At 45.9% G+C, this 20,363-nt stretch overlaps 1 protein-coding gene across 2 annotated transcripts in view; it reads right to left on the bottom strand.

The window, feature by feature from the left end:
* RREB1 (ras responsive element binding protein 1) overlaps window positions 1-20,363 on the bottom strand; it is a 143,604-nt gene that overhangs the window by 28,441 nt on the left and 94,800 nt on the right. For both annotated transcript variants that reach the window (XM_030817264.1, XM_030817265.1), the window contains exons 7-8: window positions 11,567-11,711; window positions 10,847-10,983 (exon numbers count right to left, since the gene is read on the bottom strand). In XM_030817264.1, the coding sequence (XP_030673124.1) occupies window positions 10,847-10,983; window positions 11,567-11,711 (282 nt within the window). The remainder of the gene's footprint in view (window positions 1-10,846; window positions 10,984-11,566; window positions 11,712-20,363) is intronic.

Raw genomic sequence — 20,363 nt, 5'->3', positions numbered from 1 at the left:
AGTGCGCAGCCTATTGGTTATGAATATTTAGTGTGACTGGCATTAATAAGTAGGTTTTATGAAGGGAATGGAGAATGAATGCCTCTTAATATGGCAATTAGATTTAGAATTTACTGTGCCTCTATGGTTGTAGTGATTTTTTCTCTTTTTTGAGGCAGGCTCGCTATGTTGCCCAGACTGGCCTTGAACTCTTGGGCTCAAGCAATCCTCCCGTCACAGCCTCCCTAGTAACTAGGGCTACAGGTGTGCACCCCTACACCTGGCTTGAATTTTTAATAACACTGAGGTTTCTTTTTGTCTCTTATGCCTGTGTCTGTCTTTTTCATTCTCTCCCTCACCCTCAAATCCCTCTTGTTTCTGGACAGCTTCATACGTAGTAGGTGATGAAGACATGACAATAAAGACGTGGCAGAATTATCCAGTATTGATCACAAACTCTGTGTACCTGGTAAGGCAGCTATGGAGCAGTGGGTGGTAGGGGGATGTGGGCTCAGGGACCAGAGACACCAGGTGGGGATCAGGGAGTTCAGATTGCGTGACCTTGGACAACTTATTTCCATCTGCACTTCAGCTGCCGGCTATGTAAAATTTCCCAAACATGCCAAGAGATAAGAATCCCCACATGACCTTGTTAAAAAAAGCAGACTCCTAGATCACCCCAGACCAACTGAAATCAGAATAACTAGAAGATGGGCCTAAGAATCTGTATATGAACAAGCACACCAGCTGATTCTTATAGTTAGATAAGTTTGGAAAATATAGTGAGTTAGGTGTGAGAATCTGCTATCTAGAAACGTCTTAAACTACAAGCCTGTTAGAATGTTAGAACTCCTAGAGAAATTACCAATACGTTACTCATCTTTGTTACTTCTCTCCTGTTCCTTTCCTTTTTCATACCTCAGTTTCTCTTCTCATCTAAAACAGGGGGATCTTTGCAGTTAACTGTGAATAACAAAGTGCTTTGAAAACTGCAAAGTTCTTTTCCAAATTTAATCATTATGTTATTGTACTAGGGGAAAAAAGAAATCAGGAAAAGCCCGTTTCCTGGCACGTTTTAGCCAACGTGAAAAATCAGGAAAAACTGAGTTTTAATTTTAAAGGAACGTGTTCTCTCTTCTCACTTTCAAGAACTTCACAATCGCTCTTACTACTTCTGTCTAACTGCAAGACTCATGGGGAGAAAAGTGTTCTTTCTGGCCAATCTTCTGCCTCATCCCACTTGCTCCCTTCACCTGCCTCCTGAAAAGAAGTGCATGCTCTCCCAGCCTGCACAAGCACTCAACCTCCTAACAGAGTCTAAGCAAGGTGATCCACACTTCACACCCTTTTCATGGAATTTCAACTAAGGCACTCCTATAAGTGAAAAGACATAAAACATGAAAGTGGCAGAGAAAAAAATTCTGCTTTGAAACCAGAAGCATGTGGTGCAGTTGGTTAAAAGGAAGAAACACCCACAGAAAAACACTTGCCTCCCTGCCTCACACTCAGCACCTGTTGATAGACCTTAAATAAAACCAGTGTGGAAAACCACCACCCAGAAACACTTGGATCAGCCCTATCCAGGTGGAGACACAAGCGTTCATCCAGCCTTCCCAAGGCCCCAAGGAGAAAGCTTTGAAACCTTGTTTCTAAGCAGCTCTTCAAGGACAACAGAGGCCACTGTAAATCTGTGGAGGGAACTGCTGGATGCAAAGCCGGCTGCAGGCATCAGGGTATTTGCAAACCTCCTTTGGGCTTGTCAATCTTCATTAAGACCACAGCCACTGGCCAAGTGGTCCCCACGACTCTCTCCTCACCCCGTCTGTGGCATATCTCTACTCTGCCAGGGGCTCATAAAGAGCACGATTGCAAAATATTAATATTTAGATGGGGCAGAACTGCACTTAGAGCCACAGGAGAGGGGAGGGCTGTAGGACAATTTCATTTTGCAAGAGATCTTGACAATGTGCCAGAGGAAAGGTTTACAAATCTGATTGGCTGCCTTTTGATTTTCTGGCAATAGAGATAACTTGATGTTGGAAACAGTGTAACTTTTCCAAATGGAAACTAACTTTGCTGTCACTAAAGTAAATGTATTTTGGGGAAGTGTATCTCTTTGTAGGATTTAAAGAAAATTAACAAACCCCCACTGACCCTTTCAAAAACACAACTTTCTTTTTCTTTTAAAATCACACTACATTACTTTCAGGAAGATAAAAAAATCATCAGTGGAAAAATCTCCAAACGACAGACTAAGGTTAGATTGCACATGGAATCCAAGATGGACATTCAGCCTGACCTCAACTTATAGGAGCTGCTTAGCATATGTGAATTCCAAATCACTGTGTTCACAGAAATAAGTGTTTCTGTACCAAGACAGTGCACAAGAGCCTGTTTCACCCAGAAAACACCTGCATTCTAGCACACGTTGGCCAATGTTTCTGTAAGAGGATAAGAAATTTTAATTTAGAATGCTGGAGTAGATTGGACCATTCCCCACCCCATGTATGACATTCCAGTCGCTGAACTGTGGGTCCTGCCTCCAGTAGGGCTGCTCCACTGTGGAGGTTCCTATTATGGGGTGGAGGGGCTCTAGCAGTTATTAGGGTAGATGGTAGGAGGGGGCTGTGGTGTTGGGGTGTGTGGAATTGGGGCTCCCTGGAACAGCAGAGGTGAAGCAGCTGCCTGCACTTATCCTCCATCCCTTAGTATCGGTTGTAATGTCCCTGGCGGCACTGGGTAGGGTGAAGCAGAGAGGAGGGCCTGGGAGTCCCAGTGGAGGAAAACGACTCCCAGGTCATAAGGTAAGCTCTTTCTACATGGCTGCTGGTATGTAAAGGCACAGATGGCAGGAAGGTGGCTGCCAACACCAGGGGCCGGGAACCACGATCACAGAGAGTCTTTGATATGTGCTTAGAGAAGTGCCTGTGGTTGTCAGTGACTAGACAGGCACTGTCACAGCCCTTCCTGTCCGTTTTCCAAAAATCAAACAGACAAGCAAAATCCCACAGCATACTGGCTCTGACCCTTGCTAGGCTGGAAAGGGCATAGCGCTAACATGGTCAGAGAAGTCTGACTCCCACACGAGCTGGTCAACTCCACGCTGTCCTGAAGTCACAGAGACCCAACCGCCAGCCACTGCCGGACCACGTGCCTGAGTCACCAAAGGCAGGAGGTACACAGGGCAAGGGGTGGGACCAACCAGCTCCAATAGGTCAAGAAAATACACTCAGTTGCTAGCTGGGGTTTTGTCCTTTCAATCCTCAAGGGACTTTAATACAACAAATAATGTTCTTATTCACACTCAGATTCACTAGGTCTTAAGAAAACAAAAGTAAATTAAAATTTTATTATTTTATTTTTATGTATTTTTGAGACAGCGTCTCGCTCAGTCAGCCAGGCGGGAGTGCAGTGGTGCAATCTCAGCTCACTGCAACCTCTACTTCCCGGATTCATGCGATTCTCGTGCCTCAGCCTCCCCAGTAGCTGGATTACAGGCCTGAGACACCATGCCTGGCTTTTTTTTTTTTTTTTTTTTTTTGGATTTTAGTAGAGATGGAGTTTCGCCATGTTGGCCAGACGGGTCTCCAACTCCTCACTCACCTCAAGCGATCCCCTTGCTTCGGCCTCCCAAAGTACTGGGATTACAGACATGAGCCACTGTGAGGCCCTAAAATTTTAAAAAGTCATTGAATTAACGACTATCTGTGCTACACAGCCTGCCTATTTAGGCAGGGCACAGATATCTGTTCTTCTGACAGCAAATGTCCTTGGAAGAAGACAGGACCTCCTTTTTTTTTTTTTTTTTTTTTTTTTTTTTTTTTTAAAGAAAGTTGCACAATTCTGAGCTGGGGTAGAAATGCAGTGTAATAAATATGTTGTTATGGTATGGACATTCTCTAGAGGGAGGAATGGTAAAGAGGCAGCCAAAAATAGATCCAGCAGTTTTGATACCTCACAGCAGAGTTAAGGTACTTATCAGGAATAACTATCACCATTAAAAGCATCAGCCCTGAAAAGGGAATCTGCAATCTGTAGCCAGTAACTGAGCCTAGTACCTAAAATGGGCAGGGTGCATGCCCAAAGGCAAATTTATCAGCAATGTGATTTACAGAAATAGAAAACAAGGACACCAAAAGTCTTTTTTTTTTTTTTTAACTTCTTAACCTTGTGGCTAAACAGTTTTGGGATGAGATCCCCCAGTGCTCACTAACAGTAATATTTTATTCATCTGGCGACCTTAACTCTCCAGAACAAGATGAAAATCCCGAAGTCGACAAACAAGCCTTAACAGAGTGGCCCAGAGATGAGAAACCACTCAGGTGCTTCCTTGGGCTCTCTTCTCTGTCACGTAACTCCATCAAGTCTACCATTGGGATGGCTGAGGGACAGATATCTGACCTCCTCACAATCAGCAAGAAGGATGATTTTTTTTTTTTTTTTAAACTATGCTAAGCATATTTTTGAAAGGCTGCATTGGCGAATTTCAAACATCAGGAAACTCACTTCCTTAGAACCCTGGGGTTCCCCCAACAATCTAAAGAAAGTGATGTGTGGTTCTGTTACGTAAAGGTGTTGAGTTCCTTCACGTTTCTAAATATCTGCTTTTCACAGAGTGGGATTAAGAAACGTGGGAAGAAGACTCAAACAAAATTTAAAGAGCCACTCCATTCCCCAATCTTTACGAAAGCGAAACTAGATAAAAACAGCTGTTCGTAAGAGTAAAGGACAAATTGCTTTCATGTTCTCTGCCAAGTAAATCGCACCTGGAATTTGACTCCTTTTCAATTCCATTGGAATGGGATAGCCATAGAGTGGCACAACACCTGTAACTGTAAATGTTGGAAGGTTTAAAATATTTAAAAATTTTAATTTTATATAAAATTTTATATTAAAAATATACATTCTAAATAATAGTATCAGAAGAAAAATTTCACTTAGTATTTGTTACACTCTGAGGATTGTGGATTATCTCCCTTCATCCTCCCAACAGTCTTCAAATCTATTTTCCAGATAGGGAAACCAAGTCACCACTCGCCCGAGGTCACAGAGCTGCCAGGCGGCAGGCTGGGACGGAGCCGGCTGGCTTCATTCCACTCTGCCAGGCTGTGCGTTCAGAGGACAGCTATTTGCAGATGCCTTGGCTCCTTACGTGACCCACACATCCTTAATGCCTGGACGCTGGCTCAGCTGGGAGCATTTCCTAACGCTGACACTCCCTGCTCCCTGCAACCCTCATCAGAAGAACCTGCGAAATACCTGCCGAGAAGCTGCCACTCAGCTTGGCTATTTCCTTCAGATACTGAATTCCTTCCTCATTATTGTGTTCTAATGGAGAGACTGGCATTCCTTCTCAAAAGGGATTTCATGCTTCATTTTTCCTGTTCTGTCTCCAGAGGCCAGAAGGAGTAAGTGCAAACAACCTCTCCTCTAGAGTCCCAACCAACTCACACATTCCTCTCTCCTCAGCCCACCCTCCCCTGCCCATCTCAGGGCAGAGAACTGACATCCAACAGCTGCACTAATCTCTCCCAGTTGCTGCGAGCAACAGTGATGGCCCTGTGACAGGGCCCTGGCCAGGCAGCCATCCCTCCCCATGCCCCAGGAACCCGCCTGGGCTGCACACAGCAACCCAATGCCCTGCTCCGACTGTTCAACCAAACCAGCGTGGCATGAAGCATTCGACAGAGTCTGAGGGACTTCACAAAGGGTGTGTAGTGGCCGCCGAAGCTGGGTGGGCCACTCCTCGCTCTGGTATTTGGGTGGGGGACAGGGTAGTCCTGACCAAGGCTTCTGTACCTATCAGGTGAGGGGTGAGGGCAGTCCTCCCTTCCTTGAGGGACCTCTGTTCACAGCCCCCAGAAGTGTTGAAAATCTGTTTCTGCCCAAGCCTCAGACTCACAGACTCCTGAATACAAGATGCTGACAAATATTTTATCTTTTCCCTGTTTTTTGGATGACATTTGACAAGGGTGGGATCAATACTGGGTGTATGAGGAGTCTCGGGGTCTCTATAGGTGGTAGGCGTGCAGTGAAGGGAGGTAAACATTCCTTGGAACAGTGGAGAATGCAGGAAAAAGAAGGCATTTCCCTCTGGTGGCCCCACTACTAAGATACAGGAAGGGGGTGGTCTCAGCTGCCCTCCCTACTCATGGAGCCGAGGTGCCTGCCAGAGCCCCCTTGGGCTCCCTACATACTAATTCCCAACAGATTTAATGTCATCACCTTGAACTCAGAGATGACCAGGGTCAATGAAGTACCAGACCCAGTTGGGCCCTGACCCAGAGGAAATTAAGTGAAGCACCACAGCCTCTGATGCAAAATCCCAAGGAGAAGTTTTGCATGCACCAGATCCCTCTGCCTGCCTGGAATCTGAGGGAAATGTGCCCTCCTGGGCCCTGAACTCACCCCTGAACTTTGTTTTATAACCAACCAGTTTGTTTTGTGCCTAGCCGGTACCCTGTCTCAAACATCACTCTTTCCTTCAAGCCTGGGCAAGTGCCTGGCACACAGTACAAACTCAATCATTTGCTGGGTACATTTTAACTGAAATGATGTTAACATTACTTATTACCCGAACTCCTTTCATCAGGGGGCCATCTAAGATTACACAATAACTTTGGCTAAGTTTCACCCTCAGCAGTGGCTGTGCCAACAGGGTGACCATCCAGCTGCCGCCCTTGGGCCTTCACACACAAGACACGGCTCTGCAGCAAAGCTGCAGCCCTCCCTGCCATAGGTGGCTCACCTGAAACCTCTCTGTGGGCTGTTAAGCACCTTGGCTGGGATGGGGTCGTGTCACACACACCAGATTTCAAAGAGTCAGTACATGGAAGCAAGAATGTGAAACACATCACTCACAATTTTTCTATTATGTGTTGACATTATATTTTGATATTAGTATACTCAATGAAGCATTATTCATTTTGTCTCTTTCTTCTTACTTTTTAAAACATGACTACTAGGGCCAGGCAGGGTGGCTCACGCCTACAATCCCAGCACTTTGGGAGGCTAAGGTGGGCAGATCACTTGAGCCCAGGAGTTCAAGACCAGCCTGGGCAACACAGGGAGACTCTGTCTCTGCAAAAAATACAAAAAAATTAGCTGCATGTGCTGGCACAGGCCTGTGGTTCCAGCTACTTGGGAGGCTGAGGTGGAAGGGTCACTTAAAAGCCTGGGAGGTCAAGGTGCAGTGAGTCATAATCACGCCACTGGACACCAGCCTGGGTGACAGAACGAGATCCTCAAAATGAAATGAAATGAAATAAAAAATGGCTACTAGAAAATTCCAAGGACACGTGTGGCTCAGATTCTCTTGCTGGCCGGGCTGACCTGGATGCTCCTTCCCAGCTGACTTCATTCACAGCAGGGTATGGCCAGTTGCTCAGTTCTATTCTGATGGACATTCAATGCCCAGCAACATCCTCACACAAAGGATGTCCTCTGTGTAGCCGCCTGCTCTCTGAACACTCCGTCCCTCACCTCCGATTCCAAATGCCAGCTCGCCATAGCCTGACTCCGCTTCCTCCTCTGCCTTCTCTCCCTCATCTGGGGAGCCCTGGGGGAAGGGGGATGACTGACCATTGGTCATGTCAGGGTGAGGCTAACACCTGACCCTAAGAGCTGGCATCTCTACAGGCAGCTTTGTGTCTTCCTTTTGTTCTACGACAACGCTTCATTCATTTGAAACACAGTGGAGTGGAGGGAAATGGAGTCGAGATTTATATGAGTTTGGATTTCCAACACTTTTTATTAAGGAACAATGGGCACCTTGCCAGTGTTGGTGGGGGGTGAAAGGGGACAAGTGCAGGAGAGTGAGAAGGCAACAGCTGTTTTGAGTTACAAACCTTCAGTCTAAGCGGGTAGCATCCCACTGTGGTTCTGCTGCCTCTGGGGTTTGAAATGGAGCTGGTGTCTATTTTAGTTCTGGGTTAACAAGCTGTCTCTCCCACTAGCTACTGTCCCAGTTCACCGCCTGGCTAGGCCCCGCTGGCGCAGGCTGCCCCAGGCCTCCTCTGATAGCAGGCTATTATGGGGATCGGTAGAGCACAGAGGAACAAAGGGACATTAACCATGTTCTGTAATCAACTCTTTTTGGTTTCCAGATGCCAGCCCCACCCCATCTAGCAACAATTATAGATAGAGGCACAGGGCAGGGGTGGCCTGTGTGCCCCCACAAAGGATGCCCGGAAACCTCTCTTCTTACGGGCCACCCCTCAGCCACAGCTGTGGGGCCAGCGAAGTGAGAGCTTGCCCAGAGGGGCCAAGTCCCTGTCAGGCTACAAAACTGTCTAAGCCAACCCCTCACCAAACACAGGGCATTATTAGTAAACAGGTAAGGAAAATCCTCTAGGTCGGTTAGCTGGACATGCAGGACTGAGGCTTCAACTTCACAGCCTGTTTACAGCATCAGCCCTACCATCACTGTGGATTAATCACCCACTAAATCCTACCCATCCCAACTATGAAAAAATGATGAGCGTCCAGTGCAACGCCCATCTCCAACCTCTGTGCAGAGGAAGCCTGGCCTCTCCTCCCTGGAGCAGGTCCTTGTTCAGAGGATTGCTCCAGGAGAACCTCGTCCCTCACCCAGGTCAGCATTTCAGAAGGGGACACCTGATCTGCCTCTATCACTGCCACACACCATGCTATGCAGGCTTGGACGGCTCAGAAATCTCTTGTGGGAGCCACGTTATTTTTCCTGCAGTATAGAATTATCTAGAAGGGGGTAAATGATAGTTTCTAAGGTGGTATCTGATCACAGAATAAAATATGAAGTGAGATAAAGTATACAGAGGGGCTCAGAGGCAGCCTGTACTCACGGCAGCACTGGCTCTGAAGTCTGCTGGGTAGGAACGTGAGCAGGAGCTGGGGTTTCTGCCTCTGCTCATGATTCTCTTTGGGAGGTTCAGCTGGTAGTGTCATCTCTGCTCACTCAGGTCCTTGATCTAGAGAACTATTTCAGTATTTGCCCCCCACCACGAGCCCACATGCTGGAGATGCTGTGGACATTCCTGAACCTGTGAAGTTTCCCAAATCTCTCAGAACCAGAGGGCCTACACAGGGAGGAGCCATATGCCTTTTCCTGGTAGACAGAATAAAACAACTGTTAAGAGGCAGGCTTTGGAGCTAAGCATGGTGGTTCATGCCTATAATCCCAGCACTTTGGGAGGCCAAGGTGGGGCAGATCACCAGAGGTCAGGAGTTTGAGACAAGCCTGGCCAAAATGGTGAAACCCTATCTCTACCAAAAACACAAAAAATTAGCCAGGTGTGGTGGCACACACCTGTAATCCCAGCTACTCGGGAGGCTGAGGCAGGAGAATCACTTGAACCCAGGAGGCAGAGGTTGCAGTGAGCCAAGATTGCACCAGTGTACTCCAGCCTGGGTGACAAAGCAACATTTTTCTCAAAAATAAAAAAAAAATAAAAATAAGGTTTTAGGAACACAAGGATTATCTGGTCCTGCCCTCCTTCAATTTGAAGGATGAGAAAACAGGTTCAGATGTAGCTGGCTGAGGTCCTGTGTGAGCAAAGAGAGGAGTCGGGGTCTAGGCCTGACAACCAGTCTGTGCCCAACCCAATGATCAGGCAATTTCTTGAGACTGGGGAGTTCCGTAAAGACATTTTATAGCACTTCAATTGTGCAGCAGTTTAACTTCTTCGTAAGTTCCTTTTCCCCTCACCAATGGAAAAATGTCAGGCTAATGTGATTAAGGATAATCATATTTGACCTGGCATCAAGTTACTGTACAATTTGGCTTTTCCCTATAACATAAGTCTTCAGCTTGCTCAGACTTTCTCATTCCTAATTCACAGCTAAACATGTGTCTTCAAGAAGGAAATCTGGTCCATGTATCAGGGATTCAGGCAAACAGATGCCCAAATTCCTGCATTCCCAAGCTGTCTTCTAAAACCCAAAGCTGCAGGCGTGTATGGCCCTGCTGTGTGCCTGTGACCCTGCAGCTGTGTGTGACTTCCAGGATGGGCTACTTTCAAGTCTCTCAATGACAGCAGGGGTGTCTAAGTAGTTCTTTGTTCTTTCCAATGCTTAAAATCTCTGGCAGTTAACATTTTTAAAGTGACAATTCTCTAGGAATAACTTCCAAATCTATCAACTCATCAAGAATACAGGACTGGCTGCCTGATGAGTTATCAGAGAAGGTAGAGAAAGAAAGATGAGTCCCCTGAATTCTTGTGGGAAGTCCTGTCACTACCCATGTTTTCTGCCTGGCAAGGCTGAGGATCAGAAACACTGGAGCTGGGAAGCCCTTACAATTGAAGCTGGATGGCAGAGCAATCACCTATCACTTTTTTATTGAAACATATCAGGATCCATTTTTGGCCAAGTGTCCTGCACTAAGTAGAACTTTCTCTTACCCCAAAACGGCTTCTCAGGTTTCTGTGCTATCAGGTCCAGCTCAGTTCAAACACTTCTGAGTGCCTATGATGCACCAGTACTGTGCCAGGGGTATCCAACACGTGGGCTGTCCCTGTTTCGGCCACATATTCATGCATTGCTAATAGTCATTTGAGTTGCAACATCTTTTGCGAAGAAAATCTGTTGTCCAAGAACACCCATGATAGCAGACTCCCCAGTGTTCAGGGGCTCACTGGTGACTACTCAAGGGGCTTTGCTGAGAGAAAGAAGGCACAGTGAACCATGTGAACACCCTGTGGATACAGCCACCCTCTGACAACTCTCAGCCAACTTCTTCCCCACACCAATACTTTCTTAACTGCCTCCCTAATGTTGTTGTGCCCAAGTTCAATCACTGGAGCCTTATGTGGAGTAACAGGACTTAAGAACATTGTCACATGCCAGGAGAAACAGAAATGAACAAGGTCTAGTTCACCCTTTCTCCTACCTTAGTGGGTTATCTGAATGGGTCTCCATGTGGGTCTCCAGTCCATACTTGCAAACAAACTCCTTGAAACATATTGGGCAGTGAAAGACTTCATCAGCTTTCTTCTCCAAGTCACCTGACTGCCCATCTTCTACCATCTGAGGGAAAAGGAAAAAAGTGAAGTCATGAAGGTCTCCCACATGGGATGGCTTCGGAAGAGAGGCCAATGCTAAATGCAGAGATTTACAATAATAAAAGGCAAGGGTTGCATTATCCAATCCTGATTATTAAGGACCTGACCATTCACTCATTCACACAACAAATACTCCCAGAATGCTACCATCCATCCATCCATCCATCCATCCATCCATCCACCATCCCACCCACCAGACAAGTACTTATGCAGCACCTGGTATCTGCCAGGCACTGGTAATAAAAAAGTGAGGACAAAAGAGTCCCAAACGCTTATGAAGCTTGCGCTTTGGCTAGAAAAAACAGGTAGAAAGCATGGAAACAATTGTAAAAGCTCTCATTTCATCTCCGGGCTCAGCAGAGGGGCTCAAGAGGAAGTGCACGCTGGTATTCTTTTCTTAGACACTTTACAGAAACAGTATGGGAAAACACAGGTTAAGAGTTTAGGATGGATGTCTGCCAAGTCCCCACACTGAGAAAATAAAGATTAGTGGCATTTCTGACAGAAGTCCCGTGAGCAGGTGAATCTGCGCTGGGAGCCAAGAGGACCTTTTTAGCTGGTGCTGGGTCTTCTCTCTCTGACTCGGCATCGTGACTCAGTTTCCTCTTAGAGGACAATCGCCTGCGTTTCAGAGGAGATGGAGGGGCTGTGGCTGTGGCACTGTTAGGGTCCTTCTCATGGATCTTCATATGTCTGAAAAGAACACACACACACACACAATGTGATCTAACAAAGAAGTCAGTTCATTTATGTTTTTAATATTTTATATTTAGGCATCGGTACTTAAATTGTCTTTAGTTAAGAGATGTGAGGTATAATTTATACAGTGACTTCTATCTTTTTAAAACTCTACAATCTCCTTGAACCTCTCTTAAAGCTCTTAAAAAGTGCTGTCCGAAAGTGTTGCTTAATGTCTTGCTGTTCACGGGAAGACATTCATGAACTTAACTGGCATTAACAAGATGAAACAAACTATCTGGTGACCTGTTCCACTCATGCAGACAAAAAGTACTATTTTAGGACATGGAATTCTATAGAATAAAGAATTCCCAGATACCTAAACTGTTCCACTAGTTCATAAACTAAGTGATAATGCTATCCTTGCCCCAAGAACCCACTGCCCATCTATCTGTTGTACACATCTCTCTTTTCTGCTTTGGAAGCATTTTGGTGGTCAAATTTGAGACATGCTAACAGAGCAAATGTCCAGAGTGCTTAAGATCTGAAAGCAGTTCCTTGTTGTTCGTAGTATTATGTGGATTTATAGATCACAAGAGTTAACTCGGACAGTGGAATGAAAAAGTTACATGTGGTAACTGTAATATCTACAGGACTAGGCTACCCACGTAGTAAGTATTACATAAAATACGTGCATGTCTATACCAAAAAGAGAGTCTTACGGGTTATTCAACTTAAGTGACCTTACTTTATTGAGTTCTAAAACAAACATTCTAAGAACAAGGTCCCAAGATATACAGGAAACGAATGACATTACAAATGAATAGTGAGTTTTAATTTCCTAATTTTGCAACATAAAAATGATTTAGTTTTGCCAATGACAATCATCATCACCCTCATCGTGTAACTGTGGTTGAACTGTGCCAGATTTAGGACCATAGCCACAGCTTTTTATGAATAACTATTTTATAGGATTATCTTGCTTGAGAAATTCTCAGGAGTGGGGAAAGACAGCAAAATTTTCATGAGCTATCCTGTCACCCTTCTGAAAAGAAGTTCCGCTCTCTTTTTAGCTGTACCCTCCCCTTTTTTGTTGTTGTTGAGATGGAGTCTTGCTCTGTCGCCCAGGCTGGAGTGCAGTGGCACGGTATTGGCTCTCAGGAGGTCATGGCTGCAGTGAGCTATGATCATGTCATTGCACTCTAGCCTGGGAGAGTGAGAGAACCGGTCTCAAAAAAAAAAAGGAAAGAAATAGAATAATAATAATGAAGAATCACAGACAACCATTATTTAGTTCTTGGCCTCCTAAAGCCTTATAAAAGTTCATGGGAACAAATAGCTTTATTCTAAGCACCTCTGTTCCAAAGTGATTATGATTTGAGGACACCATCCCTCAATGTAAGCATTAGGAGCAAAAAAGAAAGGCTAGCAAGTTTTTCACACTCCAATTTTAGAAATGCTCATTTTAAAGAAAGCATCTAAGAGTTGAGAAAGTATAAGAGATGTAAACTAGCATCAAACCTGCCCTTTCAATAAATTACTCAAAATTAATTTTAATTAACAAAATCCACACCCTTCTCTACAGTTGATATGAGAATATTAGAAATTAGAGGCTGACAACTGTAAACAGTTCATGAGCCCATTTCAAGCTGTATCTTTTGAATCACATGACACAATATTTATAGAAATACAAAATGATAATTATTTTGTTCTTGGGATTTACGAAAGAAGCTGTTTTCATTAAGGAGGGACTGGGGCCAACACTTAGTGAGGGCCTAGTAGGAACCTTAGACAGATCATTATTTCCATTTTGCAGATGTGGCAGCTGAGGTGCAGGGAGGCCAACCTGCCCATAGCCTCAGAGCTTGAGCCGACCTATGTGCGCCGACTCTGAGCTCATGCTCTTCCCCCAGGCCCAACCTATCTCCCAAGACCACGCCAGTCAGTTAACTCCGTTCTGGATCACCACCTGGAATCTTAGGGATATAACCTGAACCTGGACACTTCCTCTCTGGTGGACTGTGGCCCAAGGTGGCACAGTTATTACCAAACTCTAACCAAACTTCAACAGGAAAGTGAAGGGGGTGAGGAGCCCACAGCTCAGGCATAGAACATTCCCACCTCCAGTTTTGCTCAAGGACTGCAGAGCCTCTGTCCTAGTCTGGAAAACCAGGGTTGCCCTTGAACTGCATCACTCCTAGAAGTGGCAGAGTGACGAAAGCAGGCCAAGCCAGTCTGACAGACAGCGGCTCACTCCAGTTCTCCCACTGAGCCCTGGAGCCCCAGGTGCAAAAGCGCAAGCACTGCTCCATTCCAGGGTGAAATCCCCAGCTACTGGGTACAACATGGGAAGTTCTTGCTTTGTCCTTCCAGCCGCTTGATGAGCAAAAGCTGCACTGACAACCTCAATTCAGCCCACGGGTGAACTGCAGGGTTGGAGGGGTCTGGCCAGGTCTGACGATGGATTTGATGTTGTAGTGAGAGATTCTCCCCACTGCTCTGACCCCTGCTCTGCTTCCCTAGCCTCCAACAACAGGAGTGGCAACTTGAGCTGTTCATTTCCTCCCAAAAGCTCACAGGAAGTGAAGCCAGGATCATCATGATGAGACACTAACGACCCCTTCCCCTCAAGCTGTGGCCAAAACAAATTAGGGGTAGTGGGAAAGAGGGTATTCTAATCCTTAGAAGGCTTGAGTCTGTCTTTCTCTCAGGGTTGATTTCAAGGGATAATTTGTCTAATTTCCATGCATCTTGAGAGTCAATAAATGACAAGGAGCTCATGAACGGGAACTAGGATGGCATTCAGCCCTCTACACTGCATAGAAAGTCCCTCTCCACAGCAGACTGGAGGCATCACCATTTAGTTCTGCTTGGACACTTCCACCAACAAGGACTTCTCCATTGTCACTGGCTGTTCGAATTGTTAAAACCATCTCCCTCACCTTGAGCCGGAAATTCTATCTGTCCTCAAGGGAGGTGCTGTGTTATAGCATCAGTCCATGTTCTCATCTGCGTGGCAGCTCTTCAAATAGTGTAAGAGGACTACTGCGTTTCTGTAATGTGTTCTCTTTTCAAAAGCGAACAGCCCCCCCTCAAGCTCTGCTTGCAAGTCTGTGGAATTATACTGGTCCTAAGTAACCTTGGAATGCTCTCCAGTGTGCAGGTATCCTCATGAAATGCTGGATCCAGATGCAAATTCCAGTCTGGATGTGATCTGACAGCTCAGGGCACATGGCTGGCACTATGACCTCCAGAAGCTACATAAAGGGAGCTTGGGTGGGTTCCATTGGGTGTGTTTATACCCTCAGTTCCTACCAAGTTTGTTGTCTATCACGATCCCCACGATTCCTTCATTTACTGCTATCAAACCACGTCTCCTCCATTCTGCACCTGAGCAGTGCATCTTTTCACCTTCCAGATTGGTGAGGGTGAGAAAGTCTTATATTAACAATATGCGGTGTTGGTGTGGTTCAGAAGACTGGTACTCTCACATCGTTGGTGAGAGTAGGAATGAGTGACCGCCTTTCTGCAAAGTGGCTGAGCACGAGATATGAATTTTAAATATGTATGCTTTTTGTCTCAGTAATTCTACTCCTAGAAATCTGTCTTCAGGTCTAATTACTGAACAAATGTGCAAAGATCCATATATAAGGATTCATGTTTTGATGGATACATTGCACAAACACTAGCAATGGCAGGAATTCCTACCAGCTGGTCTTAGTATCTTAAGCTGGCCACTCTGCTCTTCCTCTTGCTCTCTTATTTTCCATTTTCTATCCAGCAGCCAGACTGAACACCTAAAACACAGGACCAATCATACCACTCCCCTGCCTAAATTCCTCTGACAGTCCCATTCTTAGAATTAAAATAAATCTGGCTTCCACCTATCTGCTAGACTTCAATAGTGGAGCACCCTGCCCTCTTCCATCTCAAGGCCCTTTTAGACAGACTAGCCCCTGTGGGTCCCTCAAATGCATCCAACTAGTTCCCGCCTCTGGGACTCAGGTGCTTGCTGCTTCTGCCCGGAAAACTGCACCCCAGACCTTCCCAAGCCTGGCTCCTGCCGTCCAGGTTTCGTGCCACGTGCCTCTCCTGCAAAGCCTTCCCTGAGGCCCCACACCCCACTTGTGCAGATGCTCTTACGCCCACAATTTAGTGTTTCTTCCTCCACAGCACACAGCAGTAGCTGAAGATATCATGTATTTTACTCGTCTGACTGTCCCCTCACCCTCAATTGAAAGTAAGTTCCATTACAGCAAGAACCTGGTCTCTGTTGTTCTCTGCACGAGCCCTGGTGGCACACAGGTGTTGGTCAGTAAGTATCTGCTAAATTGCTGGATGGAAGAACAAACAAATAAATATTTGTTGAATTCCTGAATGGACAAATGAAGGAGAGAAGGAATGAAGTATATGTAGAAAATGTTTGCTTCACTCAGAGTATTACTATGACATACGCTCTCAGGTTCCAGGACATCTTATAACTTGCCTTGCTAGAATTTGGTGTGAGCAAACATGACACGAGATTGTGAACAGTGCCACACTGAAGCGACTTCAATAGAAAACACTCCAACAATGAACACTGAGGACATGTGTTAACCTTTTCTTATTGGAATTCATATGTTTGTTCATTCAAAACAACACCTACACTCACTGTAGAGAGAGGTTAACATAAAATCCAAGTATAGTTCTGCCTTTCCATAAGATTCTGTAATTTTCTTTTGGAAGCATGACACTTTAACAGTAGGAATCCTGCCACACTGTGGTCTAAGAAAGGAATTTTATCAGAACTTTTGGAGTCAAGAGAAGTTTTATCCTATTCATAACACCCAAAGAGGCTTTTACGGTGATGAACGAACACAAATATAGCAGATGTTTTTTAAACTTGGAAAAAAAAGAACCCAAATCTGAGCGCTTTTTGGCACAACTTGGAGCCTACTTTGAATTTAGGAGTAGATGCTGATTTTCAACTTATGTGGCTTTTCTCCCACAAGTGTAATCATTTGCTTTCTAAAATTTGAGATGGTCCATTTTAGTATAGGTTGTCTGTAAGAATACTGAAAACATCAGAGTTAAACCAAAGAGTACACCCTGTGCAAGGGCTGAAGGCTGGTCAATAACTCCAGGGAGACAGACCAATCCCTAAAAGCTGACCCTCCCAGCCTCCCTGAATGTTCTCCTTTCCAGTTCCAAATACAGGAACTTTCTGCTGACCTTCCTTAGGCATGGAAGTCATTAGACTTGGGAATGGGGTAAAGCTCTTAGCTATTCAAGCACTGGCTTGCTCTGAGCAGCAATCAGGAATCTGGGTGGAAAGATGGTGTAGACAGAGACCATGTGATGCAATGAAGCTTTTGGGTGGTCTCTGAGCAGTGACACATTTGAGATGTGTGATCTCTGTTCTGCCACCTAGTAACTAAGGAGACTCCAGAGAATCTTGGGCTACCTCAGCTTCAGTTTCCACACTGGTAAAATGAGGACAATCCTGTCAGTCTCCTGGAACACTGGTGTTCACTCTGTAGGCTTCTGACCAGCAGCATGGGCACCACCTGGGAGCTTCATGCAAATAAAAACCCCCGAGTCCCACCCCAGGTCTGCAGACTGGTAGGCGCTGGGTCAGGGCCCAGCAGTCTGGCTTGCACAAGCCTTGCAGGTGATACTGAAGCCTGCTTAAGTGTGAGAACCATGGAATCACACTGAACTTCTCCAGCTCTCTGCACCGTCTGCAGGGTCGGTTAACCATTTGACCAGGACGCTGACATTTTTTGGATACCAGCATTAAACATCTCCCAGACTCATCTTCCAATATACTAGCAGTCTCTCCATCAGTTTACCAGGCATAAATGCTTAACCAAAAAGTTGGGAAATTTAACATTCTTAAAATTTTTTGGGGGGCAAAATCCTTTGGGAAACTCTCAACAAGTTTAAATGTGATCCAAACCAAAGATTACTTAGTCATAGCTGCCCTCACAGCAGGTCTCAGACATTCTTCAAGCTCCGCGTAATTTGCATGTGAAGGTTAAACCTCAGGAGAAATCTAGACACTTCCAGTATTTGCTAACTTTTCAGTCTCGATTTCCTCCTAGGACTGTTAATGGAGGAGCCGACTTATTTGATACTCTGAGTGAATGGTACCGTAAGGAAAGTCACTCCGTCAGGACACAGGATGCTGTATACAAAGCTCACATAGCACGGCCCAGGACCTGCCAAGCTGGAGGCAACAGGTTCAAACAGGGTCTGGCAGCCTGGTTATAGAGACATCCCCATCCGTACCTGGTACTCACTTTATTTTGTCCAACAAAGCCTTGTGATAAACAAAGAGGGAATGAATAAGATTAAGAACCTCCACAGCTGCACAACCTATATTTCTGGCCAAAGTACGATTCTAGAAAGATGTGTGTATGTTTTCCTAACAAATGCCTAGGAGTTCAGTGTGGAGGGCTGTGGATGATGCTTGTAATGCTAATCAAGTTCTATGCAAGCAAACGGGGGATGGAGAGCAGACACAGAGTGGGAGGGGGCGGGGGGAGGACAGCAAGGCGGCAACTGAGCAATTCCTGGTGTGGCCCCACCTGTAAATTGCAGAGGCACCTTCTAGTAATTCAGGTGTTGTTTGGGTTCAGTCATGCTTGTCCGGAAGGCAGGTCACAACAGCTGTCCCAGGGTGTGGAGGAAGGTTAGACAATGCATAAGCACCTGTGCTGACCCCCAAAGCCAGCCCTTAGAAAAATCTAAAGTCAGCCTGGCATGAATGGTACACCCGCAGTCTGTAGGCTCGCTGTGGGAATGCCGTCAGCCAGGCAGCTCCCAGGGCTTGCAGGATGCTCCTGGTGAAATGCACTGGACACTGCAGCCACCACCACTGGCCAGTTAGATCCCACAGTCTCTAAAGTGGGCAATGTGGCCCATGGAGGCCATGACAAAGTCAAGCTTTGCGGCTGGTACTGAGGTTTATTCCTACTGCCTCCATTCTGGGAGGTGTCTATAAAGACCACATGCTCCACAGCATGGATCTCCTCTACAAGCCCCCCTTTCCCTGCAATACTAGGGCAATACATCCCCAGAATGGAGAACGTCTCTCATCTGTTGACTGTAGCATAGTATTCCAAGGGAGCCAGTGTAAGGATAAAGTTAAATTTTATCAGAAGTTAAGGAATCTTAATTTGAAGTCCAGGTGTACCAGGAGTTCACTTTCATGTTCCTTAGAAGCAAACGCTTTGGTGGACTCTCAATCTCCACTGCTTGTCAGCCCAGAGCTTCTCTCCAACCCCAGGCATGGGATCATGGTTCTCCAGGCTGGACCACCATCTCTGCTCTCCTACCTCAGGTTCCTTGGCAGTATTTGGAGACAGCAGTTCCTTTGCTATCTTGGTCCTGGGTAAAGACCCTTCTGCATTCTTGGTACAGATACTGCCTTAATGATGCATTGAGCTAGGATTATAATGCCTGAAGAATACGTATTCTTTTCTTTTTGGAAATAGCATCTTGCTGCACCACCTAGGCTAGAGTGCAGTGGTGCAATCCTAGCTCAGTGCAGCCTCAAACTCCTGGGCCAAGGGTCGAGGGATGACATTCTCTTGCTAATGACTGTCTACTTAGAAAACTGAGGGCCCTTCTCTGCTGCCTCTACAGCTCCTTCCTCCTCTCCTGACTTTCAGATCCAGTAGGTAAGGGAGGTGTTGGCAGTCAGTCCACATGAACCAGCACTAACCTTTTAAAAATCTTTTACTCTAGACATGATTCCTAACTGCCCTACCCTTGAATCAGTAACACCCTCCATCTTCCGGTGCTTGTCTTTTTCCCTTGCCTGCTTATGTTTTGCTAAAATAAATTTTCATGTTATTTGGTCCCCATACCTATTTACAAAATCCACAAAAATACATAGTACATATTTCCATACAAAGTCAGACATTCTTAAAAACAAACAAAAGACCTCAGAAGTTGGATGAATTGATGTTTCTCTCACCCAAAGAGAACTCTCATTAACATAGAGCTACAAGCGGCCGGCTAGGACCTTCCTGGGTGAATCCAGAGACATCAGTGGAAGGCTCCCATTTCCCACCGACAGGCCTTAGATACCTCAGGGCAGCTGCTGTGTTGTCACGGCCTCTTCTTCTTCCCCAGGCTAACCTCCTTCAGTTTCCTCAACATTTACATGCAGCCTGGGGTCCAAATCCCCACACCCATGGCTGGCCTCTCCCAGCAGGGATGCTGAATATCCCCATATTACAGTCTGAGGTGATGGTGTCCCAACTGAAGTCATCATTCCCAAAGTGACCTCAAGAGCCCAGAGCTGTCCCCTCTGAGGGAAGCCATTGCCGGCCACCAGAGACCAGCTTCCCAGGACAACGGCTAAAATCATACACACCAAACCCCACACCTAAGCTTCGTAGGAAGAGGGAAGTGCCGAAGTCACAGGGGCCATTTCCCACTTCAGCTTGAAGGGAGATCACTTGAGGTGTCTTCAAGAAGGCGAGACCTAGTTAGTTACTCACTTTCTGTGCAGGAGGAAGAGATGACTATCTTCATGATAGGGCAGTGCTAAGTCACTGCTACTCCTCAGCCAGTTCCAAAAGAGGAACAAGAAATGCACGGGTGGGGCCATCCCAGATGGTCGGCCATGTGCCCACAAGGAAAGTGGAAGGTGCAGTGGGCGAGTGCAAGAAGCAG

The sequence above is a fragment of the Nomascus leucogenys genome, chromosome 8 (assembly GCF_006542625.1).
Source record: "Nomascus leucogenys isolate Asia chromosome 8, Asia_NLE_v1, whole genome shotgun sequence".
NCBI classification, from domain to species: Eukaryota; Metazoa; Chordata; class Mammalia; order Primates; family Hylobatidae; genus Nomascus; species Nomascus leucogenys.
The sequence above is the reverse complement of the archived record's forward strand: the minus strand, read 5'-3'. Positions and strand labels throughout refer to the sequence as shown.